The sequence below is a fragment of the Manis pentadactyla genome, chromosome 3 (genome assembly GCF_030020395.1).
Source record: "Manis pentadactyla isolate mManPen7 chromosome 3, mManPen7.hap1, whole genome shotgun sequence".
In the NCBI taxonomy this organism is placed as follows: Eukaryota; Metazoa; Chordata; class Mammalia; order Pholidota; family Manidae; genus Manis; species Manis pentadactyla.
This window is the reverse complement of record NC_080021.1, coordinates 53,834,680-53,861,824: the sequence shown is the minus strand read 5'-3', so window position 1 is coordinate 53,861,824 and position 27,145 is coordinate 53,834,680. Positions and strand designations below refer to the sequence as shown.

At 36.3% G+C, this 27,145-nt stretch overlaps 1 protein-coding gene across 2 annotated transcripts in view; it reads left to right on the top strand.

Annotated features, from left to right (window-relative positions):
- The window catches only part of LRRCC1 (leucine rich repeat and coiled-coil centrosomal protein 1), a 49,112-nt gene that overhangs the window by 10,940 nt on the left and 11,027 nt on the right, over window positions 1-27,145 (top strand). For both annotated transcript variants that reach the window (XM_036919015.2, XM_036919016.2), the window contains exons 7-11: window positions 8,003-8,199; window positions 8,548-8,695; window positions 9,415-9,563; window positions 13,101-13,305; window positions 14,109-14,248. In XM_036919015.2, the coding sequence (XP_036774910.2) occupies window positions 8,003-8,199; window positions 8,548-8,695; window positions 9,415-9,563; window positions 13,101-13,305; window positions 14,109-14,248 (839 nt within the window). The remainder of the gene's footprint in view (window positions 1-8,002; window positions 8,200-8,547; window positions 8,696-9,414; window positions 9,564-13,100; window positions 13,306-14,108; window positions 14,249-27,145) is intronic.

The following is a 27,145-nucleotide window of genomic DNA, read 5'->3' as shown; positions in this document are numbered from 1 at the left end:
TTATTTCAACTTTAAGGAAACAACTCTTTGAACTCAGTGATTATTAACATACAGGATATGTGAGTTAATTTTGCTCTTTACTATCTCCTTAGTTGTTAAATGGTCGAAACCACTTCTAGAACTTACAGCTGATTGGCAAGTTCATTTACATAGTTCCTGCCTCAATCTGTTTTCAGCCGACCCTCCCCAAATGAATCCCTGCTTCCCTGAGCTGTTAATCCTTTTTTACCTTGCTATTGGTACCCTGGTTTCAGAGTCTTTGAGCTATGTGGATGAACTACAATTTCTAGAATTTACTGCTATTCAGATTTCCCACCCTCTGCTCTAGCATTCTTGCTCTGCTACAGTGACACTTGTTTTCTTGACCACACCTCCCAAAATAAAATGGGTTATTACTTTATTCCCTGCCTGGATGTATGGTAGAAAGATTGTGGTATAGGCCAGGGGGGCTGTCAAATATCAGTTTGACTAGATATCTGTAATTCAGTTTTAATAGTGAAATGTTTTATTCTCAAAATGGGGTGGGTGTAGGAGTGGAAAATTCTTATAGAATGATTATGGTTCAATCAGTTTTTAATAATACTGAACTAGTATTTTAATAATACTGAACATTGTTTACCTCTTACCAAGAGGTCTATCTTAGATGAATGAGTGAATAAGACTATAAAGATGCTGTATGCTAGAATCCCTAGAGATCTCAGATAGGGCCCCAGAGATAGATAGTAATAGAAATAGGACAAGAATGCTGGCCTGTATATGTTCTCTGACATCCCTGATAACATCACTGAGCTTTTAGAATCCTCCCATTTCCTCAGGTTTTATCTTCCATCTTTTCTAATGGCTGACTCGTCTACCGATGTCAGAACTCAGATTTAACTTAAAGTGGACTTTTCAGCTTCTCTTACTTGATCCTTACTTCCACAGCAACCAATCAAATAGATAGGGATTGATAAATCATTGTTCTTGTTACATAGAGAAGAAACTCAGGAATTTAGAGTCCTTTATTAGTAACGCAGAGTTGAGCTTAAAACCCAAATCTGATATCCAGTCTGGTATTCTTTCCATTTTCATTATTCTTACTCAGTTATGATAACTTTTCCTACTCTGTAACCAAGAATAAGAGTCTAGCTATCGGGGGTGGGGAGGGCAAGCAGGGGAAGATGATTCATTGCTCTGCATATTAAAATGTTTAGGAGAATGACTTGTTTGCTAACTCACTTGGTGTAAAGGTTAAATATGCGATGTTAATTTCAGTTGATGTATACACTCAATTTTAGTTCAAAATACCAACTTACAAGAAATCATAAAGTCACTGAAAATATGCTATACTGTGTGACATTTCTTTTTTCTTAACTGTGGGACTTATCATTTATTACACTGACTTTGAGAATTCTCTCTGTGAAAGGCTGTTTTGTCTTTAAGATTTAGTTTTTCCCCACCATTTTATTATGAACATCTTCAAACTTACAGAAAATTTAAAAGAATTTCTTAGTGAATAGCGATACACCCACCAACTATAGCCACCAGATAGTTGGGTAGTGAGTAGCAATATACCCACCAGAATCTTTCATCGTTTTACTGTACCTACTTCATATATCCACACATTCACTTACCAAACTATTTTGTGACACATATCAAAGTAAATCACAAGCATCAACCAGTATACTTACCCCTAAATATTAAGCATGTATGTCATTAACTATAGAATATTTTCTTACAGTGTTCTCTTTTGATGTAAAATATAAATTTATGTTTGTTTTTCTTGAATTGACAATACCTGTTCCTGTTACCCAAACTCATATGAAGGTAAACATACCATCATCCTAGAATGATTCCTCATGCCCCTTCCCCAGGCAGTCCTCTTCCACCCTGCCATGCCCCATGCAATCCCTTTTCTCCTTTTTTACCCCAGATTATTTAGTTACTTCTTCTACAACCTAATATATATGGAGTCATACAGTAGTACTCTGTTGTGTAAAGCCTTTCACTCAGCTTAACCTTCTTGAAATCAATCCATGTATGTATATCAGTAGTTTTTATTGCTTTGTAGTATTCCATTGTATGAATATACCAGTGTATATTTTTCATTTAGCCTATTGATGTACCACTGGGTTATCTCCAGGTTTATGAATAAAGCTGCTATGACTATTACTGTACAAGTCTTTTTGTTAACTTAATTCCTCTTCAGTAAATAGCTAGAAGTAGAATTTCTGTACCCTAGGGTAGGTGTATGTTTAGTTAATAAAAGAAACCACCAAAACGTTCCCAAAGTGGTTGTCCCGTTTTACTCCCACCAGCAATGCATGAATGACTTGCAGTTTTTCCACATCCTCATCAATATTTGGTGTTGGCATTGATTTTATTTTAGCCTAGAATTCTAGTGAGTGTATACTAGTATTTCTTGTGATTTTAATTTGCATTTCATTAATGAGTAATGGTGTTGAGGAGTTTTACATGTACTAAGTACATATATTTTATAAAAGATATATATATATATATAATTTTTTAAAGTATATCTCTTTTGTGAAGTGTCTTCAGAATTTTTGCCCATTTTTTTATTGTGTTGTTAGTGTTTTACTAGGTTATAGTAATTCATTATATATCCTGGATACTAATGTTTTGTCAAATATATGTTGTATTTTCTCCCAGTCTGTGGATTGCATATTCTGTTCCTTAAATAGTCTTTTGATGAGCAACAATTCTAATTTTGATGAAGTCCAGTTCAGCATTTTTATCTTTTATGGTTATTGGTTTCTGTGATTTTTAACACTTGGATATCCCCAAGTCACAAAGATATTCTCCTGACTTATTCTCTAAAAAGCTTTTTGATTTTACTTTCTGCCTGTAGGTCTGTGCATATGGTGTTAGGTAGGGGTTGAAGCTCATTCTTCTCTATGGATATTCAGTTAACCCAGCATCAGTTATTGCAAAGGCTTTTCTTTCCTCCACCAGATTATTTTGGTGCCTTTTTTGGAAAAAATCACATGAACTTATAAATTGTACAGTTTATCCCTGGTTCCTTTTTGGTTTCTTTGATCTATTTTTTTGATTCTATGCCAGAACCATACTGTCTTGATTTTTGTTTCTTTATAGAAACTTACCAAGTGTGGTAACATTTCTTCAAACTTCTTTTTTGAAATATTTAGGGTATTTTAGAGCCTTAGTATCTCTGTAAACTTTTAGAATCCACTTGTTGATTTCTTTAAAATTGGGATCTTAACAATACTGAATCTTAAATCTGTGAACATACTTCTCTATTATTTAGATCCTTTTTATTGATCTCAGGAGTTTTCAGCATACAAGTTTGGCACATCTATTATTAAATTTATTCTTACATAACCTTGTATTTTATAACATGGTCACAAACAGAACATTTTTTATAGTTTTACATGCTTATTGCTGCTTATATGTAAAAATATAATTGATTTTTGTGTATATAGCTTGCATCCTGTGACCTTGCTAATTTTACTTACTAGTTCTAGTGCTTGATTTGTGTGTTCTTGATGATTTTCTGCATAAACAATCACATAGAGACAGTTTTCCTCCTTCTTCTATGATCTTTATGTTATTCCTTTTTGCTTTGTTGCAACAGCTAGGATCTCCAGTGCAATGCTGAAGAGAAATGGTGACAGTGGGCACCTTTACCTTGTTCCTGATCTTAAGAGAAGAGCATTCTATATTTCACCATTAAGTATGATATTAATTGTATGTTTTTCATAACTTCCTTTATCAAATTAAGGAATTAACTTCTGTACCAATTTGCAGAGTTTTGTGATGGTATTAATTTTTTTTTTCTCCTTTGGTGAAGTGTTTTTTCTTTGTTGAAATGATCATATGGTTTTCTTCTTTATTCACATAATAGCATGAATTACATTAATTAATTTTCAAATATTAAAACAGCATTCTTGGGATAAACCTCATTTAATCATCATACAATATCACTTTTGTATATTCCTGGATTTAATTTGCTAATATTTTATAAAGGTTTTTATGTCTGCTCATGAGGGATATTGGTTTATACTGTCATTGTTGTAGTCTTCAGTTTTGATTCTAGGTTTATGCTACCAACATAAAGGAGTTGAGAACTGTCCCCTCCTCTAATTCAAGAATAGTTCTCATAAAATTGGAATTATTTCCTTAAATGTTTGATAGAGTTCACCAATGAAATCATCTGGCCTGGCATGTTTTCAATAGTGAATTAAATTTCTTTAATAATTATAAGGTAACTCATTTTCTGTTTCATCTTGTGTTGGCTTAGGTAAGTTCTGTTTTTTAATTAATTTGTCCATTTCATCTATTTTGTCATCATAAAATTGTTGCTAGTGTTCCCGTATTGTCCTTCTAAAATCTGTAGGATCTGTTGTGATAGTTTTCTTTCATTAATAGTAATAGTAATAGTAATTTATGCCTTCTCTTTATTTTATTTTTGTCTTGGTCAGCTTAGGGGTTTTATTGGTTTTTGCAGAGATCAACCTTTTTAATTCTGTCTACTTTTCTGCTTTCTACATCGATTCCTGTTGTTACCATCTGCTTCTTTGAATTTACTCTTCATTTTCTAGCTTTTTTATTTAAGTGCTTAGATTAGTGTGGTTTTAGACCTATCTTCTAATTTAATAATTTAAATGAATAATCTTACCAGCATTGCTTTAGCTATATTCACAGATGTTTATGTGTTACCATTTTTATTTAGTTAGAAATATTGTCTAATTTCTCCCTTTATCCGAGGTTATGTAGAATTGTCTTATTTAATTTTCAGATGTTTGTGGTTTCTTACAGATGTTACTGTTAGTAATTACTAGTTTACTTTCATTTTGCTCAGAGAACATATTCTGGATAATTTTAGTCTTCTTGAATTTACCAAGACTTTATAGCCCATATAAAGTCTATCTTGGTGGATGTTCTTTGTGCCCTTGAATAGAATGTATATTCTGCAGTTGTTAAGTCAGGATGATTGATAGTATTTTCAGATGATTCATGTCTTCACTAGTTCTTTCATCTAGTTCTGTCGGTTGCTGATACCAATTTTTGTTTTTAATTTTTTTGTTACCAAGTCCTATCAATTATCCATGAGGTGTTAAAATCTCACTATGATTGTAGATTAATTCTCTCACCATATGCTTATTATAGGTTGAAGTTCTGTTACTAAGCACATACACATTTGTGACTTCTTTGTCTTCCTAATGAACTGGCCCTTTTCATCATTCCAAAACGTTCTTCTTTGTCTCTGAGAATATTCTTTGTTTGGAAGTCTTTTATCTGAGATTAATACAGCCATTCCAACCTTCTTGAGCTTATAATTTGCATGATAAATCTTATTCCATCAATCTAGTTATTTTTAATAATTTTATTGAGCTGTAATTCACTTACCATGTACTTCAATGGTTTGTACCCATTAGTAGTAACTACCATTTTCCCCCAGTCCTAGGCACTCTCTAGTCTATGGTGTTGCATATTCTAGAAATTTAAGATAAATACAATCATATAGTATATGGCCTTTGGTGACTAGCTTCTTTTACTTAACGTAGTATTTCCAGGTTTCATCCATTTTGTAGCATGTATCAATACTTCATCTCTTTTCATTGTCCGATAATATTGTATTGTATGGTTATATCACATTTTATTTATCCATTCATCATGAACACTTGGACATTTGGATAGCTGCCATTTTTTTATATTATGAGTGATGCAGCTATGAACATACAAGCTTTTGTGTGAACGTATGTTTTCATTTCTCTTGGTTATATATTTAGTAGTGGAAAAAGGCACTTGCTAAGATACTTGGTAACTCTGTGTTTAACCTTTTGAGGAATGACCAGACTATTTCCAATGCATTTTACATTCTTACCAGCAGTGTATGAGGATACCAGGTTCTCCATATCCTCACCAACTTGTTATTTATAGTTTTGATTAAAGTCATCCTACTGGGTGTGAAATGATAGATCATTGTGGCATCCATTTACTTTTTAACTTGTGTGTATCCCTATATTTTATGTGAGTTAATATATATAGGTGGGTGTTGTTTTTTTAAGTCTGGCCGTCATTCCTTTTGAAAGTCTGTAGTCCATTAAAATCTACTGTGGTCTTTGATGAAGTCTAATTTAGTATACCATTTTATTGTTTGTTTTCTGGTCACTTTTTTATTGTTCGTATTTCCACTTTTCTTCTGTTGAGTTTTTTCTCATAATTTTAATTTGTATATTGGTTCTTCAGACATAATTTTTATTTTTAGAGTATGGTTGCTCTAAAAATAGGCTTTTCAAAATATAGTTAATACTGTATCACTTCATGTAAAATATAGAGCTCATATCTATTACATTTTGTTAAAATTCTTATATGTATTTCTTTTGGATGCATTATACAGTGTTTTAATTTTTGCTTTAGAGAAATTAAGAGTAAAAAAAAGATCTTTAAGGCATTTGTATTTACCTATGTATAAATCATATATGATGCTCTTTATTACTCCTGAGGATTTAGTTTCTTTCTGGTATCATTTTCCTTCAGCCATGACTTCCTGTCTGAAATTCCTTTAGCAAATCTTGGAGTAGACATCTGAGAACAAGTTCTCTTCATTTTGCCTTTTTAAAGGGTATTTTCTGAAGAATTGAAAGACTCTTAAAGGACATCTTTAATGTGTATAGAATTCTAGATTGACAGCTTCCCCTCCCGCCCACCCCCAGTACTGTCCCCTGGCCTCCATAGTTTTGAATGCCAAGTCAGCATTAATTAAAATCCTCAATTTTTTTAATGTGATGTGTCATTTGTCTTTGGCTTCTTTCAAGAATTTACCTTTACTTTGGTTTTCAGGTAGCTGATTGTACTTAAGTATGGTTTTCATATTTTTCCTGCTTAAGGTTTCTCTAGCATTTTAAATCTGTAAATTTATGTCTTTACCTAATTTGGGAAGTTTTTGGCCATCATATCTTCAAATATTTTTCTATCCCATCCTGTCATTCCTCTTCTCAGATTCCACGTAGGTCTTTTGATATTGTCCCACAGTTCCCTAAGATTCTGTACATCTTATTAACTTTTTTCTCTGTATTCTTCATACTGAATAATTTCCACCAAACTATCTTCAAGTTCACTTATTCCTTCTTTTACCACCTCATTCTGTTGGTAAGCCCAGCCAGTCCATTTTTACTTGAGACATTGTATTTTTTAGTTGTAAAATTCCCATTTTTTAAAATTATTTCTGTCACTGCTGAATGTTCTTTTCATTGATGACAAGTTTATTTTATATCATTGGATACAGTTATGATAGCTCTTTTAAAGCACTTGTCTGTTATTTGAACATTTGGATCCTCAGATTAGATCTCCATTAATTGCCTTTTCTCTTAAGAATAGGTCGTATTTTCCTGGCTCTTAACTGTTTTGAGTAATTTTGGATTTCATCCTAGGCATTGTGAATGTTATATTGTGGAGACTTTATATACTGTTATAAGCCTCCAAAGGGTGTTGATATTTTTGTTGTAGCAAACATTTAACTTCCTTTGACTTAAACTGTAAATTTATCTCTTAGGCAGCAGTTCATTTCTTTTGTCCTTTTCTGGGCTTCTTGCAGTCTACTCCATACTGCCCTCTTATTCTTTGGGCCCAGAAATCTGCTTTTTCTACCTGAGGTTTAAGACTCCCTACACAGCTCTGATTGTGGTGTGCTCTCAGGATGAAAACCATGAAAACAAACACCCCATTCTTGTCATTTTTCCAGGTGTCATCTCCCATCTAGAATAACCTTTTTCTTGTTCACTGTCCTGGGCTTCCAAGTAGTTTTTATTGTTGTTTTGTTTGTATTTTTCCCCACAGTTTATTACTGTTACCTTGAGAGAGTCAACCTCATAGAATTTACTTGTTCATATTAGAACTGAATCCTCTGTCTTTAATTTTGAACAAAGGTAGTTTATGAACCCTTAATCTTGTAAAAAGTTACCATATTAGGAAATTTCATATTTTAATCTTTTATACTGAATTGAACATTTAACAAACTCTGTTGGTTTTTTTATTTTAGAGTTCTAATTCTTTAATACATGATGTTCCTGAGAAAGATCTTAGACCAAAAAAAGACACAGATGTGACTTCTGAAAGTGACTGTGGAAACAGGAAAAAATGCAATAGAAAAATTCCTCGAAGATCAAAAATCCCATATTATTCCAGAACTGTTCGCACAGTTAAGCATCATAGTAGAAATAACAACCCTTTTATAAGGTACTTGTTTTCATTTTAGAAAGTCATGTAAGGCACACAGAAGTTAACACAGAACTTTAAAATGAATATGAATAAACTTAGCTTTAAATACAGAGTTCTTTAAAAATAAATGCAATACTGATGGCTTAATACTGATGGCTTCTTTAAAGCTATCTGATATTTTTTACTTTTCTAGTGTCAAAGATTTGACTTCTCAGCCTCACTGATTAAGTTTTGATCAGTACATTGATATAGATTTATACAAAATGAGTGCCTTTTTCTGTGATAGACTATTATTACCTGATTTGTGAAAAGTAGTATTAAACATTGTACATGTCTTTGGGATATTTTCTGTTTTATTTTTTGCAGTTCTAATCGGAAAATGAAACAACCTTTCTTCAAAGAATTATATGTAAGATCACCTTTAGCAAACTATAATATATTAGAAGAATCAGAAGAGCAGAAGACTGAAATAATTAAAGTAAACAACAGTAGCTCAGAAGACACCACTTACCGGGTATGATTTCAGAGATTAAGAAAAAAATGAACATGAATAATCTTAGCTTTAAATACAGAGTTCCAGATAAATAAATGCAAGCTTTTATGATTGAAAAATATTGCATGTATTTATATTGGGGTGATGACATTAGATTATTTTACCCTTCCTGATTTTCATTTTGTGTATGTTATTATTTTTGTAATTTGCAAAGAAATGGAAATTACACATTTATTTAAGATCAGGTTTTGGTGAAATCATTTGTTACTTGCTTTTCATAGGGAAAACAGGTCTAAATTTTCAAATTCTTATTTCTTAAAGCAGTGGTTCCTAACTTATGGGTCTCAGACTATTTTAAATATCTAATGAACTCTGTGTGTCTTCTCAGAGAAGTCTACTTTTATACATACTCACAAAATGTGTATTATTTCAGGGTTTTCATGAATGGTCCTAAAACCCAATTTTGGACCCATGGATCCCAGATTGAGAACCATTCAATAATTTTAAAATTCTTCAATATCATTAGGCAACAATAATAGCAGCTAAAGTTACTGTATGGTCATTGTATGCCAGGCACTTTGCTGCACTGTTCACTGTCCTATATGCTCTATTTCCACTAGTTTAATTCTTACCACAGCCCTTTGAATTGGGTACTGTTACTTTCGTATTATAAATGAGAAAACTGAGGCAGTGACGGTTAGGAAACTTTTCCAAGTTCACGTAACACTGTTTTCTTTCAGACACTTGTTGAACAACTAGACCAAGAGAGAGAGAAGAGATGGAAAGCTGAACAATCTGAAAAGAAACTTATGGATTATATCGATAAACTGCATAAACATACATATGAGAAAAAAGATATTCACAGTCTGGCTGTAGTTTCCATAGATAGGTAAGGGGAAAAGTCTGTAGGCCTAAAGGTATCTCACAGCAGAAAGAATACTCACCTTGAAATTGGAATACCTTAGTTTAAACTAGCTGTAATACCAAAAACAATGTGTATGTTTTTTGTTGCAAACTCATTTAAATATGTAGTGCTTTATTAGCTTGTTACATAAAGGAAGGATTCAGGGTACATTCATTTGCACCCTCAATCTGGGAGGTGTCAAGTAGATAAATAAGTATTATAAGTGAAGAACAGCAAGAGACTAGAGCAGGGATTGGTGAACTTTTTCTATAAAAGACAGGTTAGTAAGCTTTACCTTTAAGCTTCGTGAGTCATATTTGGTCTCTGTTCCATATTCTCTACAATGGATTTATTACCAGATAACCAGAATTAAGTTTCTTAATTTTGATGTTTGTTTTTCCATCTTATCCATTCCATTTCTCATTTTTATGTCTTTTTATCAATCTTTTCTTTTTTCTATTCTTTCATGCGGGTCTGTCTTACTCTATTCTGTGAGAATACCAGTTTTCTAAAATTGCAGTGACTTACTTCTTCTCTTTTCTGTAGGTAATTACTTCCAAAGTTATGCTTTTCCTCAAAGGGCTGTATGATTTTTTTCCATAAGTTCCTGATGATTTTTATGTCATCTTCTTCTTGAATGAGTACAGTGTTTCTTGATTTCATATTTGCCAACAAATAGGGGTTGGGAAGTTGCTCTTGGTTTCATTTCCTGTTGGACAGTGGATAATTCCCTTTCTGCAATCCTAATTGATTAGCAAGTTGGTGTACACAGCTCCCAGCTTCTTTGAGGCATTTAACTAGAAGAGTTTTGTGGTACTGATGTGGCATTTTGTAATCCCAACTGCTTTTCTCATGCTTTGTACCTGTGGAGTATAAGGAAAATTACAATACCCAACATGTGTTCTATGCAGACTTCTCAAAAGTATGCAAGCCCTGGTGTTATGTTATTGCCAGTCCTTCCACTACCACCCACCAACTTCCTGCATTGTTTGTTTTAATAAATGTTCTGTCTGGTAGAAGATGCTGGACAAGGATTAAGGAACAAGAAGGATAATTTTAACAGTCTTCTGACTACCTCAGGAAAACAGCATTCTTGTTTCATGAGAGAAGCCTGAGTATTCTAGGAATTTTTATTTTAATTTACCTCTGTTAGTCTTATATATTAAAAATTCCTCCCAGATTTTGGCATTTTGTTTCCTCTTGTTTTTAGTTGTATATATTTTTGCTTTGCTCAGTATTGTACATAATACTCAGTGGGATATTCGAGAAGCAGTGTTTGGGGTTCCTAGCCAGATCCCATTTAAATTGGAAGGCCTTTAGGTACACTTCATCTTGTCCTTCCTTAACCTCTCTATGTTTGTGACATGTTTCCCATCACATACTGTTCTTTTGAAAAAATTCAGCTTCAGTCTTTTCTGATTCTACTTTTATCTGTAACTCAGATATTTATTTGGATTAGATCCTCACCAGTCTTAATATTCCCTTTTGTGAGTTGCATTCCTTGTGCCTAATACAGGGTCAGACATCTAGGTACAGTACTGTAAGTATTATCTCAAAAACACTCTTCTCTAATATGCTTTTAATACTGTATCTGTAAGCTCCCAGATCTTTAGCCCTTACCCAGACCTCCTTGATGACCAGATGTGTTCATCTAATTATCTACTAAAAATGCCTTGCATACAACATTGTCTGTACATGTCTTAAGATTATCATGTCCATAGGTAGACTGATCTTGCTCCCTTACTCTGTATTCCTTATCCTAATAAATGGTGCTCCATCCATTCAGCCACCAAAGCTAGAAATTGAGGAATTTTTTGGGGTTTTTTTTTTTTTGCATTCTTTCTCTTTCTCATATCCCACAGCCAGTTGGTACTGATACCTTCTTTATTTTACTTTGTAAAAAATGTTGAACTATCTCTATATCCCCAAACTGTTACTTAATTTAGGCCTTATTTCTGGTTTAGATTATTATTCTAATTCTACTTAACTGTAGGTTTCTCTGGCCCCTTCCACCATAGTCCACAGAAAAAAGTCCAGTAGTCTTTTCAAATGACATACCAAACTAGAGTAGAGAGATAGGTAAACAAAGGAAGATCAGTTTGGAGACTGCTCCCAAAGGCAAGAGGAAAGATGGTAAGGAAAAGAATTGGAGAAAGGACTGTAGTGTAGAAGTTGATGGATATGTAGGTTTTTTTCAATTATGGCTTAGAAATTATAGTAGATACATATAAATGAGTGGCTGCCTTGCTCACCAATTCCTTCATGAAGCTATTGCTATTCATTGTCCCTTTTCCAAGCACTAGACTTTTATTCTGTGATTGACAGCCTCTGTCTGTAATGTTAGCAAAGAAGTGAGCATCTGACCCAAGCTAGGTGATCAATGTCTTAGCCCATGGCCACAGGGGTTGGTGCATAGAGTGGGCATGTGAACCAAATCAAACTAATCAGAGCCTCTCATAGAACTCTTCTGAGTTGAGCTAGAGAAAGGTCATCTTTTCTGTTTGGTCCTCAGAGCTTTTAGAATGTGAGCTCAGAGATGTTTTAGCCTTCTCCCTCTCCCCTCACTAAGTCGTAAAGAAGCTGCAGTAGGAAAAACTGAAACCAGCCTCCAGGGAATCAGAGCCCTGATGATGTTCATGTCCTTGGTTTAAGTAGTCCCTCAGAAGACTGCCACCCCATCCTCTGAATTGGCTATGTGGGTCAATTAATTCTCCCTTTATCAAAACTACTTAAGAGTTTTCATTCCTAACCCAAGGGCTCTAACTAATACAAAGCTGTGATCAGTACTTAATGTCTGGGGAAGATACAGGGAAATCAAAGTTGGCTTCCAAGTATTCATATATAAATTCTCAGGTAGCTTTGTATATGTATCCATGTCTGTTCCCAGGGAGATTCTTATCTCCTTGAAGGCACATGTATCACACTCATCTTGCTTACTTTTAACCCACACCTAGCACAATGCCTGAAACAAACTAGGTACTTTATTGTGAAGTTTTGCCATTGAATAAAAAAGTTCACATAAGATAAAGTTTCATAAGTTTATGTAGAATGTTTTCTTTCTTGGCACAATGTTAGTTTCAGGAATGGAAGAAAGGCATATTATACTGTTTTTCAGCCATTTTTTATATAATGACAGTTTGATACATACTTTATACCTTCCTCTCTACTCACCCAAATCCAAGAGGATAGAAGCTCTTTTATTTGGGACCTGGTCCTGTGTATCTCTTCTAGCTGTTAACTTGTATCCTTTATGGTATTCTTTATTAAACTGGTAAAATGTTTTTCTGGGTTCTGTCATCCTCTGTAGCAAATTAATAGAAACTAAGGGGGAGGTTATGGGAACCTGTAATCTATAGCCAGTTAGTCAGAAGCACAGGTAACATCCTGATGCTTGCCACTGACATCTGGAGTTGGGGGTGGAGGGCATTCTTGTGGGACATAACCCTTAACCTGGAATTTGCTCTAATTTTTATCCTTTTGTATGCATAATATACTTAAAGCCACATTTTATTTCTGTTGTAGGCTAAAGGAAATTATTTTTAAAGAGAGAAATTCAAAAGTACAACTGGAAGTTATGGTTCACAAACTTCAAAATGAAATAAAAAAACTAACTATTGAATTAATTAAAGCAAGAGATGAGCAAGAGGATCACATTAGTCACTTACAAACTCTAGAAAAAGCATTAGAAAAAATGGAGAGGCAAAAAGGGCAACAGCAAGCAGCACAGGTACTTCTTACCTGTCAGTTGTATGGATGAACACAGATTCTGCATCTGTTCTGAATCAGTTTACATGGGATTAAACTGCACAGGTCCACTTACATGTGGATTTTTTAAAAATAAATATATTGGAAGATTTTTTGGAGATTTGTGGCAATTTGAAAAATCATATCCTCTATTGTCTCTAAGTATACAGTATATAATACAACATACAAAATATGTGTTAACCGACTTTTTAATGTTATTCCTGTCAACAGTAGGCTATTAGCAGTTAATGCTTCTGGGGAGTCAAGTTATACTCAGATTTCAACTGTGCTGGGGGGTCAGCACCTCTAAACCCCCATGTTTTTCAAGAGTCAACTGTATTATATTGTAAGAGATACAAGGCTACATGCAGAGATTAGTTTAAATATCACAAAAATTTGTTCTGTGAAATTATTTCTGAATTAAGGCTAGTAACACAGAAAGCAATTATAAGAAGACTTGGTGGGAATACTTCAGGTTGCTAGGGTTCTGTTCCCAGAGAGCCAGGTTTTAAAAATCTTGGGGTGCTTAAAAGTATTATTGCCATGCTTTCTGAATGGAAATTGTCATTAAGATCTATGATGACATAAGCAATATTTAATGCTATTTGTGTTTGGTTTCCCAGGCTATACTTTATGTGATCATATAATCATCATTTAATAAATTTTAAAAATCAACTTGGTCACTAGTATTCTTATTTAGAAGGCACTTTTCTTAGGGAATTGACATTAAAATAGAAGCAAGGGAGATTATTATCTAAATACTGTAATTGTATGTATTTTACTTAGATGCGACTTATCCAAGAGGTGGAACTCAAAGCTGCCGCTGCTGATGCAGAAATAAACTTACTTAAAACTTCCCTTTATCAAGAAAAGGAACAAGTACAACAGCTTCATGAACAACTTGCATTGAAGGAACAAGAACACAGGTAAATGAGAAATATATCAGGAACATATTAGCATTTAAAAATAGAAAAAGAAAGCTACTTTGTTCCTCGTTCCTCCACCAAAACTAGGCAGTGATTGAGCAGTGGTAAAGTCTGACAGAATTAGCTCATGGAAGATAATGTATTCATTGAAATCAGTCTTATGGTATGAACAAATAGCTTAAAAATGAATAGGTGACTTTATTGAGGTATAAGCTTAAACAATGAAGTTTATTCTGCATTTCTCCAAACCCAGCCAAAAGTTGGTCATTGTAATATAGAGCAAAATGTTTTAATTGACCTCCAAATAACTATTTATTAAGCAGAATTCTTTATTCCTCTAATGCAGAGGTCAATGAACTTTTCCCATGAAGGGCCAGATAGAAAATACTTTAGGCTTTGCATGTGTGTTCCACACCAACCCCTTTCAGGTTCCTGGACTTGGTTCCAGTGTGTGTGTTGCAGGTGAGGGGGTGGAGTGGTTCCTATGCACAACACCAAACAATTCTTGAATACCAGCAGGGTATCTGAAAATTCAACTCAATTCTAATGCTGTCTGCCCAAAGACATTACACAAATCCACACATTAAGGGCTCTGTCCTACAAGACTGCCCTCCAGATGCCAGTAGCAACCACCAGGATGTTACCTGTGCTTCTGACTGACTGGCTATAGATTAGAGGTTCCCAAGACCACCCCCCCTTAGTTTCTATTAATTTGCTAGAAAGGCTGACAGAACTCAGAAAAACACTTTACCAGTTTAATAAAAATACCATAAAGGAGATTAAAGATGGCGGTGTGAGAAGTGAGACAGGCTTCCTCCTAAAACTGCATATAATATGAAAATATTATTAATACAACTAATCCTGAAAGAGCAACAGGAAAGAGATCTGCGTCAGACTGCATGCACCTGGAGAAAAGAACAGACCTCACAGAACAGGGTAACATACCAAAGCCCTGGCTCAGAGTGACCCAAGCCCTTCCCCCACCCCAGCTCACCGACAGGAGGAAGAGAAATGGAGTGGGGAGGGAGTGGAGGCCTGGGACTACTGAACACCTAGCCCTGGAGATCTGCTCTGGGAACTCAAACCTACATTGCACGGTGCTCTGGTGTTTAGTGGGGTTGGAAAGCTAAGCCTGGCAGAATACCTGGACAGGCTGATACCAGCTGCTTGTGGAAAACAGGGATCCATATCTGGCTGCTCTGGGACAAAAGAAAGGCGGGCATTCTGAGAGACTTCCTAACAGCGAGAGGGCTCCTAAGGGGCAAGGAATGCACAGAGCTTACTGCTCAGGAGAAAGAACAGGTAGCAAAATTGTCCTGGTGTACTCTGCCCAGCAGGGTGGGAACTCTCACAATCTTCAAGCACTTCAGCCCCCTGACTGGCTTTTTATCTCCAAGGCCCCCCTCCATGTTACACAGCCTGCTGCGACTTCTCCTGGACAGCCCCACAACTGCCTCACAAACTGGCAAACCCTGCCCTAGGGTTAGGCCAGCCAGAGGGAAGCCCCACCTACAGCAACTACAAATGCAAAGAATAGAGGCTTATACCTGTGTACTCGGCCCACTGGTTCTGGCAGTGGAGACAGGCATAGCAGCCAGGAAACAGGAAATAGCTCTTTCCTACCCCCAGGCACCAACATCACTCCCCCTCGACCCCCGACATTACTCTAGGGGCTGAGCAGCTCCAGAGAGTAGAGCTTCTAGGCACTAGATGGCGTCACATACAAAAATGAAACATCAAAGGAACCTGGTTCAAAGCAAAATTATAAATACACCAGAGAAGACTCAAATGAAACTGACCTCATGAATCTTCCTGAAAGAGATTTCAAAATAAAAATCATAACCTTACTCATGAAAACAGAAAAATATTCAAGAAATCAGGAATGAATTCCAGTGGGAGACCCAATCATGCAACACAGTATCAGAAATGAAACATACAATGGAAGGTTTTAAAAGCAGAGTATATACGGTGGAGAAGACAATGAATGGAATAGAAATTGGAGAAGAGGAATACAAAGAAGCTGAGGCACAGAGAGAAAAATGGATCTCTAAGAATGAAAGAATACTGAAAGAACTGTGTGACCAATCCAAACAGAACAAATATTCATATTATAGGGGTACCAGAAGAAGAAGAGAGAGAAAAAGGGATAGAAAGTGTCTTTGAGGAGGTAATTGCTGAAAATTTCCCCAATCTCGGGAAGGAGATAGTCTCTCAGGCCATGGAGGTGCACAGATATCCCAACACAAGGGACCCAAGGAGGACAACACTAACACATAATAATTAAAATGGCAAAAATCAAGGATAAGGACAGACTTTAAAAGCAGCCAGAAAGAGAAATAAGATGACATACAAAGGAAAAGCCCATCAGGCTATCATCAGACTTCTCAGCAGAAACTTTACAGGCCAGAAGGGAGAGCATAATATATTTAAGACAATGAAGCAGAAGGGCCTTGAACCAAGAATATTGTCTGGCAAGATTATCATTTAAATATGAAGGAGGGATTAAATAATTTCCAGATAAGCAAAACCTAAGAGAAATTACCTCCCACAAACTGTACCTACAGTGTATTTTAGAGGGACAGCTATAGATGGAAGTGTTCCTAAGGTTTAATAGCTGACACCAGAGGCAATAAAACCATAGTAAAGAAAGTAGAACAGTTAATTACTAAGCAAATGCAAAATAAATCAACCCCCAAAGTCAATCAAGGGATAGACAGAGAGTACAGAATATGACACCTAATATATAAAGAATTGAGGAGGAAGAAAAAGAAAAAAGAACCTTTAGATTGTATTTGTAATAATATACCAGGTGAGTTATATTAGACTCTTAGGTAGTGGGGAAATTAACCTTGAACCTTCGGTAACCATGAATCTAAAGCCTGCAATGGCAGTAAGTACATACCTATCAATCACCATAAATGTAAATGATCTAAATGCACAAACCAAAAGACATAGAGTCACTGAATGGATAAAAAAACAAGACCCATCTATATGCTGCCTACAAGAGACTCACTTAAACGCAAAGACATACACAGACTAAAAGTGAAGGGTTGGAAAAAGATATTTCATGCAACTAATAGAAAAAAGCAGGAGTTGCAGTATTTGTATCAGACAAAATAGACTTCAAAACAAAGTCACAAGAGAAAAGAAGGACATTACGTAATGATAAAGGGGTCAATCCAACAAGAAGATATAACCATTATAAATAGGCACCTGACACAGAAGCACCTACATATGTGAAACAAATACTAACAGAATTAAAAGGGAAATAGAATGCAATGCATTCATTCTAGGAGACTTCAACACTCCACTCACTCCAAAGGACAGATCAACCAGACAGAAAATGAGTAAGGAGACAGAGGCACTGAACAACACATTAGAACAGATGGACCTCACAGACATATACAGAACTCTACACCCAAAAGCAGCAGAATACACATTCTTCTCAAGTGTACATGGAATATTTTCAAGAATAGATAATATACTAGGACACAAAAGGAGCCTCAGTAAATTCAAAAAGATTGAAATTGTGGAAACCAGTTTCTCAGACCACAAAGGTGTGAAACTAGAAATAAATTATGCAAAGAAAATGAAAAATCCCACAAACACATGGAGGCTTCACAATATGCTCCTAAATAACCAATGGATCAATGACCAAATAAAAATGAGGTCAAGCAATTTATAGAGACAAATGACAGTAATAATTCACCACTGCAAAAATCTGTGGGATGCAGCAAAGGTGGTGCTAAGAAGAAAGTATATTGCAATATAGACATACCTCAGGAAAGTACAATCTGATATGAACAATCTAAACTCACAATTAACAGAACTAGAAAAGGAGCAAATGAGGCTCGAAGTCAGTAGAAGGAGGGGCATAATAAAGATTAGAGCAGAAATAAATAAAATTGAGAAGAATAAAACAATAGAATCAATGAAAGCAAGAGCTGGTTCTTTGAGAAAATAAACAAAATAGATAAACCCCCAGCCAGACTTATCAAGAAAATAAGAGAGTCTACACACATAAACAGAATCAGAAATGGACAAAGAAAAATCTATATGCTCACAAACTGGATACGTAGAAGAAATGGACAACTTTCTAGAAAAATACAATCTTCCAACACTGACCCAGAAAGAAACAGAAAATCTTAACAGACCAGATAACAGCAACGAAATTGATTTGGTTATCAACAAACTACCTAAGAACAAAATTCCTGGACCAGATGGTTTCACTTCTGATTTTTTTTTTGTAACGTTAATGAACAATTACATGAGCAACATTATGGATACTAGACTCCCCCATTTATCAAGTCCCCACCACATACCCCATTACAGTCACTGCCCATCAGTGTACTAGGATGCTATAGAATCACCACTTCTCTGTGTTTTACTGCCTTCCCCATGCCCCCTCCCTACATTATGTGTGGTAATTTTAAGGCCCCTTTTCCCCCTCATCCCTCCCTTCCCACCCATCCTCCCCAGTCCCTTTCCCTTTGGTAATTGTTAGTCCATTTTTGGGTTCTGTGAGTCTGCTGCTGTTTTGTTCCTTCAGGTTTTTCTTTGTTCTTATACTCCACAGATGAGTGAAATCATTTGATACTTGTCTTTCTCCACCTGGCTTATTTCACTGAGCATAATACCCTCTAGCTCCATCCATTTTGTTGCAAATGGTAGGATTTGTTTTCTTCTTGTGGCTGAATAATATTTCATTGGGTATATGCAGCACTTCTTTATCCATTGATCTGCTGTTGGACAGTTAGGTTGCTTCCTTTTCTTGGCTATTGTAAATAGTGCTGCAATAAACATAGGGGTGCATATGTCTTTTTCAAACTGGGCACCTGCATTCTTAGGGTATATTCCTAGGAGTGGAATTCCTGGGTCAAATGGTATGTCTATTTTCAGTTTTTTGAGTATCCTCCAGACTGCTTTCCACAATGGTTGAACTAATTTACATTCCCACCAGCAGTGTAGGAGGGTCCCCCTTTCTCCAAATCCTCGCCAACATTTGTTGTTTGTCTTTTGGATGTTGGCCATCTTAACTAGTGTGAGGTGATATCTCACTGTGGTTTTAATTTGAAGTTCTCTGATGATTAACAATGTGGAACATCTTTTCATGTGCCTGTTGGCCATCTGAATTTCTTCTCTGGAGAAGTGTCTGTTTTGATCCTCTACCCGTTTTTTAATTGAATTATTTGCTTTTTGTTTGTTGAGGTGCGTGAGCTCTTTATGTTTTTTTGGATGTCAACCCCTTACCTGATGTCACTTATGAATATATTCTCCCATACTGTAGAATTATTTTTGTCCTATTGATGGTCTTCCCTGGGGATATATGAAGAAGTTGCTCGTGTTTATGTCCAAGAGATTTTTGCCTATGTTTTTTTCTAAGACTTTTCTGTTTCATGACTTACATTTAGGTCTTTGATCCATTTTGACTTTACTTTTGTGTATGGGGTTAGACAGTGATCCAGTTTCATTCTCTTACATGTAGCTGTCCAGTTTTGCCAGTACCATCTGTTGAAGAGACTGTCATTTCCCCATTGTATGTCCATGGCTCCTTTATCATATATTAATTGGCCATATATGTTTGTGTTAATATCTGGACTCTCTATTTTGTTCCACTGGTCTGTGGGTCTGTTCTTGTGCCAGTACCAAATTGTCTTGATTACTGTGGCTTTGTTGTAGAGCTTGAAGTTGGGAAGCAAGATCCCCCCTGCTTTATTCTTCCTTCTCAGGATTGCTTTGGCTATTCAGGGTCTTATATGGTTCGATATGAATCTTAGAACTATTTGTTCCAGTTCGTTGAAGAATGCTGTTGGTGTTTTGATAGGAATTGCATTGAATCTCTGGATTGCTTTGGGCAGGTTGGCCATTTTGACAATATTAATTCTTCCGACCCAAGAGGATGGGATGAATTTACTTGTTAGAGTCCTCTTTACTTTCTCTTAAGAGTGTCTTGTAGTTTTCAAGGTATACGCCTTTCACTTCCTTGGTTAGGTTTATTCCTAGGTATTTAATTATTTTTGATGTAATTGTGAATGGAATTTTTTCCTGATTTCTCTGTCTACTAGTTCATCATTAGTGTATAGGAATGCAACAGGTTTCTGTGTATTAATTTTATATCCTGCAACTTTGCTGAATTTCTATATTCTAGTAGTTTGGTGTAGATTCTTTATAGAGTTTTTTATGTACAATATCATGTTACCTACAAACAGTGACAGTTTGACTTCTTCCTTACCAATCTGGATGCCTTTTATTTCTTTGTTTTGTCTGATTGCTGTGGCTAGGACCTCCAGTACAGTGCTGAATAAAAGGGGAGAGTGGGCATCCTGATTTTGTTCCCAATCTTAGAGAAAGAGCTTTCAGCTTCTTGCTGTTAAGTATGATGTTGGCTGTTGGTTTAGCATATATGGCCTTTATTATTTGTGGTACTTGCCCTCTATACCCATTTTGTTGAGAGTTTTTATCATGAGTAGATATTGAATTTCTCAAATGCTTTTTTAGTGTCTATGGATGTGATCATGTGGTTTTTGTCCTTTTTATTGATGTTGTGAATGATGTTGATGGATTTTCGAATGTTGTACCATCCTTGCATCCCTGAGATGAATCCTGCTTGTCATGGTGTATTATCCTCTTGATATATTTTTGAATTCAGTTTGCTAATACTTTGTTGAGTTTTTTGGCATCTATGTTCATCAGGGATATTGATCTGTAATTTTCTTTTTTTGTGGTGTCTTTGCCTGGTTTTGGTATGAGAGTAATGCTGGCTTCATAGAATGAGTTTGGAAGTATTCCCTCCTCTTCTATTTTTAGGAAAACTTTAAGGAGAATGGGTATTATGTCTTCTCTAGATGTCTGGTAAAATTCAGCTATAAATCCATCTCAACCAGTTGTTTGGTCTTGTAGTTTTTTCGATTACCAATTCACTTTCGTTGTGCGTAATAGGTCTGTTTAGATTTTCTGTTTCCTCCTTGGTCAGTCTTGGAAGGTTGTATTTTTCTAGAAAGTTGTCCATTTCTTCTGAGTTATCCAGTTTCTTAGCATATGGATTTTCATAGTATTCTCTAATAATTCTTTGTATTTCTGTCCATCGTGATTTTTTCTTTCTCATTTCTGATTCTCTTTATGTGTGTAGATTCTCTTTTTCTCTTAATAAGTCTGGCTAGGGGGTTATCTTGTTTGTTTTTTCTACGAATCAGCTCTTGGTTTCATTGACTTTTTTCTATTATTTTATTCTCCTCAATTTTATTTATTTCTTCTCTGATCTTTATTATGTCCCTCCATCTGCTGACCTTAGGCCTCATTTGTTCTTCATTTTCCAGTTTCAATAATTGTGACTTGAGACTATTCATTTGGGATTATTCTTCCTTCTTTAAATAGGCCTGGATTGCTGTATACTTTCCTCTTAGAACTGCCCTTGCTGCATTCACAGAGGTTGGGGCGTGGTACTGTTGTTTTCATTCGTCTCCATAGATTGCTTGATCTCTGTTTTAATTTGGTCATTGATCCATTGATTATTTAGGAGCGTGTTGTTAAGCCTCCATGTGTTTGTGAGCCTGTTTGTTTTCTTTGTACAATTTATTTCTAGTTTTATACCTTTGTGATCTGAGAAATTGGTTTGTAGAATTTCAGTCTTTTTGAATTTACTGATACTCTTTCTGTGACCTAGTATGTGATCTATTCTGGAAAATGTTCCATGTGCACTTGAGAAGAATATGTATCCTGCTGCTTTTGGGTGTAGAGTTCTGTAAATGTCTATTAGGTCCATCTCTTCTAGTGTGTTGTTCAGTGCCTCTGTGTCCTTACTTATTTTCTGTCTGGTGGATCTGTCCTTTGGAGTGAGTGGTGTGTTGAAGTCTCCTAAAATGAATGCGTTGCACTCTTATTTCCTCCTTTGATTCTATTAGTATTTGTTTCACATATGTCAGTGCTCCTGTATTGGGTGCATAGATACTTACACTGCACTGGTTATATCCTTTTGTTGGACTGACCCCTTTATCATTATGTAATGTCCTTCTTTGTCTCTTGTGACTTTCTTTGTTTTGAAGGCTATTTTGTCTAATATAAGTACGGCAACACCTGTTTTTTTCTCCCTATTGTTTTCATCACATATATTTTTCCATCCCTTCACTTTTAGTCTGTACATGTCTTTGGGTTTGAGGTGAGTATCTTGTAAGCAGCATATAGATGGGTCTTGCTTTTTTATCCATTCTATTACTCTGTGTCTTTGATTGGTGCATTCAGCCCATTTACATTTAGGGTGATTATCAATAGATATGTACTTATTGCCATTGCAGGCTTTGGATTCGTGGTTACCAAAGGTTCAAGGGTAGCTTCTTTACTATCTATCCTAACTTTTAACTCACTTATTACGCTATTATAAACACAGTTTGATGATTCTTTATTTCTCTCCCTTCTTTTTCTTCCTCCTCCACTCTTTATATGTTAGGTGTTTTATTCTGTACTCTTTTGTGTTTCCCTTGACTGATTTTGTGGATAGCTTATTTTATTTTTTGCCTTTAGTTAGTTATTTGTGTGGTATGCTTTACCACATTTGTGGTATGCATACCATATTTGTGTGGTCTTTGCTGTGATTTTATTTTCTCTGCTGACATCTATTTAGCCTTAGGAGTACTTCCATCTAGAGCAATCCCTTTAAAATACTCTGTAGAGGTGGTTTCTGAGGCTAAATACCCTCAACTGTTGCTTATCTGGGAATTTTTTAATCGTCCTTCAAATTTAAATGGTAATCTTGCTGGATACCGTATTCTTGGTTCAAGGCCCTTCTGTTTCATTGCATTAAATATATCATGCCATTCTCTTCTGGCCTGTAAGGTTTCTGTTGAGAAGTGTGATGATAGCCTGATTTGTTTTCCTTTGTAGGTGATCATTGATCATTTTTCTCTCTCTGGCTGCTTTTAATACTCTGTTCTTGTCTTTGATCTTTGCCATTTTAATTATTGTATATCTTGGTGTTGTCCTCCTTGGGTCCCTTGTGTTGGGAGATCTGTGGGCTTCCATGGTCTGAGAGACTATTTACTTTCCCAGCTTGGGGAAGTATTCAGCAATTATTTCTTTAAAGACACTTTCTATTCCTTTCTCTTGCCTCTTCTTCTTGTACCCCTATTCCATTATCAGTCTCTTACACCTCACCCAGTCTGCTCTTTAATCCTTCTGTCATTTGTTTCATTTCTGTTATCTCCCTCCAGAATTCACCCCTTAGCTCTTGTATATTTTCTCTGCAGCTCCATCAGCATAGTCATGACTTTTAATTTCAATTTTTTCTCAGTAAGATTGGTTACATCGGTCTCACCAGTCTCTCTCTCTGGCGTTTGAGTGATTTGAGACTGGATCAGTTTCTTCTGCCTTTTAATGGCCATAGAAGTGATCGCCAGTGAGTGGCCCATGTGTCAGCTGGGTGAACAAAGTCCTTTCCTGCTTCCTCGTCACCTTGCCCTTCTTTGCTGCCTGTGCTGGTTAACCGTACACAGGGAGCAGTCTCTGGGTTATTCCCCTAAGCTGCCTTGGTGGGGCGGCCCTCTGCAGAGCTTATTGCACTGGTGGGGGTCGCAGGTGAGTGGCATGTGTTCTCCTGCAAGGACAGCACCCCTTCGTGTCTTCTGGACTTTGCGCCAGTTTCCTCTGCCTGTGCAAGGCAGTTGCGTGCACAGGGCAGCCTCTGGGTCTGGCCCAGTTAGGTGTGCATTCCAAGAAGATTCTGTGTGGTTGCTGTGGGCTGGTCAGCCGGTCTGCTTGCAGTGCTGGCAGGGAGGAATGAACAGCCGGCTGCTTATCGCCGTGAGGGACTTTGGAGCTGTGTTGCCACCTAGGGGGTTAGGACACCTGAAGTTCCTTAAAATTCCCAGCCTACTGGGCTGAGTGTGTCAGGACCATATTGTCCACCTGTTTGGCCCTTGTCCCTTTAAGACTTTTAAAGCTCCTGCTTTTCTTTTTTCCCAGGGCAATCTGCTGTGGGGACCTTTTGGCAGTCTCAGTCTCAGATTTTACTTGTCCATTTCTCTAATATCCAGCACACCATGCAATGTGTGGCTGTGCTCCCGGTGCAGATTGCTATGGCTGGTTATTTAGGACTCCCTCCCTGCTCTGATTCTTTTCCTCCTGCCAGTGAGCTGGCGTGTGAGTGCTCAGGTCCTGCCAGGTCATGGCTTTGTATACCCTTTTCGTGAGATGCTGAGTTCTCACAGATATAGATGTAGCCTGGCTTTTCTACTGTATCTTCTGGTCTCTCTTTTAGGAATAGTTTTATTTGCTGTATTTTCAAAATATATACATTTTTGGGAGGAGATTTCCACCACCCTACTCGCACCGCCATATTGAGACCCCATCATCACTGCTGAATTTTAACAAACATTTAGGTAAGACCTAATACCCATTCTCCTTAAAGTTTTCCAAAACGTAGAAGAGGAGGGAATACTTCCAAACACATTCTATGAGACCAGCATCACTCTAATACCAAAACCAGGCAAAGACACCACACACAAAAAAAAATTTCAGACCAATATCCATGATGAACACAGATGCAAAAATACTCAACAAAATATTGGCAAACCGAATTCAGAAACATATCAAAAAAATCATCCACCATGATCAAGTAGGATTTATTCCAGGATGCAAGGGTGGTACAACATTTGAAAATCCATCAACATCATCCACCACATAAACAAAAAGGAGAACAAAAACCACATAATAATCTCCATAGACAATGAAAAAGCATTTGACAAAATTCAACATCCATTCATGATAAAAATTCTCACCAAAATGGATATAGTGGGCAAGTACATCAACATAATAAAGGCCGTATATGACAAACCCCTTTAAAATCAGGAACAAGCCAAGGATGCCATCCCTTCCACTTTTATTCAACATAGTTATGGAGGTCCTTGCCACAGCAGTTAGACAACACAATGAAATAAAGGGCATCCAGATTGGTAAGGAAGAAGTTAAACTGTCACTCTTTGTAGATGACATGATATTGTACATTAAAAAAACCCTGAAGAATCCACTCCAAAACTACTAGATCTAATATCTGAATTCAGGAAATTTGAAGGATACAAAATTAATACACAGAAATCTGTTGCATTTCTATACACTAACAATGATCTAGGAAAAGGAGAAATCAGAAAAACAATTCCATTCACAATTGAATCAAAAAGAATAAAATACCTAGGAATAAACGTAACCAAGGAAGTGAAAGACCTATACTCTGAAAACTACAAGACACTCATGAAAGAAATTAAAGAAGATACCAATAAATGGAAACACATCCATGCTCATGGATAGGAAAATTTAATACTGTCAAAATGGCCGTCCTGCCTAAAGCAATCTATAGATTCAATGCAATTCCCATCAAAATACCAACAGCATTCTTCAACGAAGTAGAGAGAATCATTCTAAAATTCATATGCAACAACAAAAGACCCTGATTAGCCAAAGCAATCCTGAGAAGGAAGAATAAAGCTGGGGGGATTACACTCCCAACTTCAAACTCTACTACAAAGCCACAGTAATCAAGACAGTTTGGTACTGGCACAAGAACTGAACAATAGACCAATGGAACAGACTACAGAACCCAAATATAAATCCAACCATATATGGTCAATTAATATGCGATAAAGGAGCCATGGACATAAACAATGGAGAAATGACAGCCTCTTCAACAACTGGTGTTGGCAAAACTGGACAGCTACATACAAGAGAATGAAACTGGATTATAGTTTAACTCCATATGCAAAAGTAAACTTGAAATGTATCAAAGACCTGAATGTAAGTCATGAAATCATAAAACTCTTAGAAAAAAACATAGGCGAAAATCTCCTGAATATGAACATGAGCAGTCTTCCTGAATGCATCTCCTCTAGCAAGGGAAACAAAAGCAAAAATGAACATGTGGGACTACATCAAACTAAAAAGCTTCTGTATAGGAAAGGGCACCATCAACACAACAAAAAGGCATCCTACAGTATGGGAGAATATATTTATAAACAACATATCCAACAAGGGGTTAACATCCAAAATATATAAAGAACTCACATGCCTCAACACCCAAAAAGCAAAAAACCCGATTAGAAAACGGGCAGAGGATCTGAACAGACACTTCTCTAGAGAAGAAATTCAGATGGCCAACAAGCACATGAGAAGATGTTCCATACCGCTAATTATCAGGGAAGTGCAAATTAAAACCACAATGAGATATCACCTTACACCAGTAAGGATGCCCAGTGTCAAAAAAAAAACTAAGAAAAACAAATGCTGGCAAGGATGTGGAGAAAGGGGAACCCTCCTGCACTGCTGGTGGGAATGTAAGCTAGTTCAACCAGTGTGGAAAGCAATATGGAGGGTCCTCAAAAATCTAAAAATAGAAATACCATTTGACTGAGAATCCCACTCCTCGGAATTTTCCCAAAGAAACAACTTCCCATTTTCAAATAGACACATGCACCCTATGTTTATCGCAAAACTATTTACAATAGCCAAGATATGAAGCAACCTAAGTGTCCATCAGTAGATGAATGGATAAAGAAAAGGTGGTACATATACACAATGGAATACTATTTAGCCATAAGAAAGAAACAAGTCCTACCATTTGCAACAACATGGATGAAGCTGGAGGGTATTATGCTCAGTGAAATAAACCAGGCAGAGAAAGACAAGTGCCAAATGATTTCCCTCATTTGTGGAGTATAACAACAAAGCAAAACTGAAGGAACAAAACAGCAGCAGACTTACAGACTCCAACAAGGGACTAGCGGTTACCAAAGGGTAGGGGTGTGGGAAGGTGGGTGTGGAGGGAGGGAGAAGGGGATTGAGGGGTATTATGTTTAGTACACATGGTGAGGGGGGTCACGGGGAAAACTGTAGCACAAAGAAGGTAAACAGTGAATC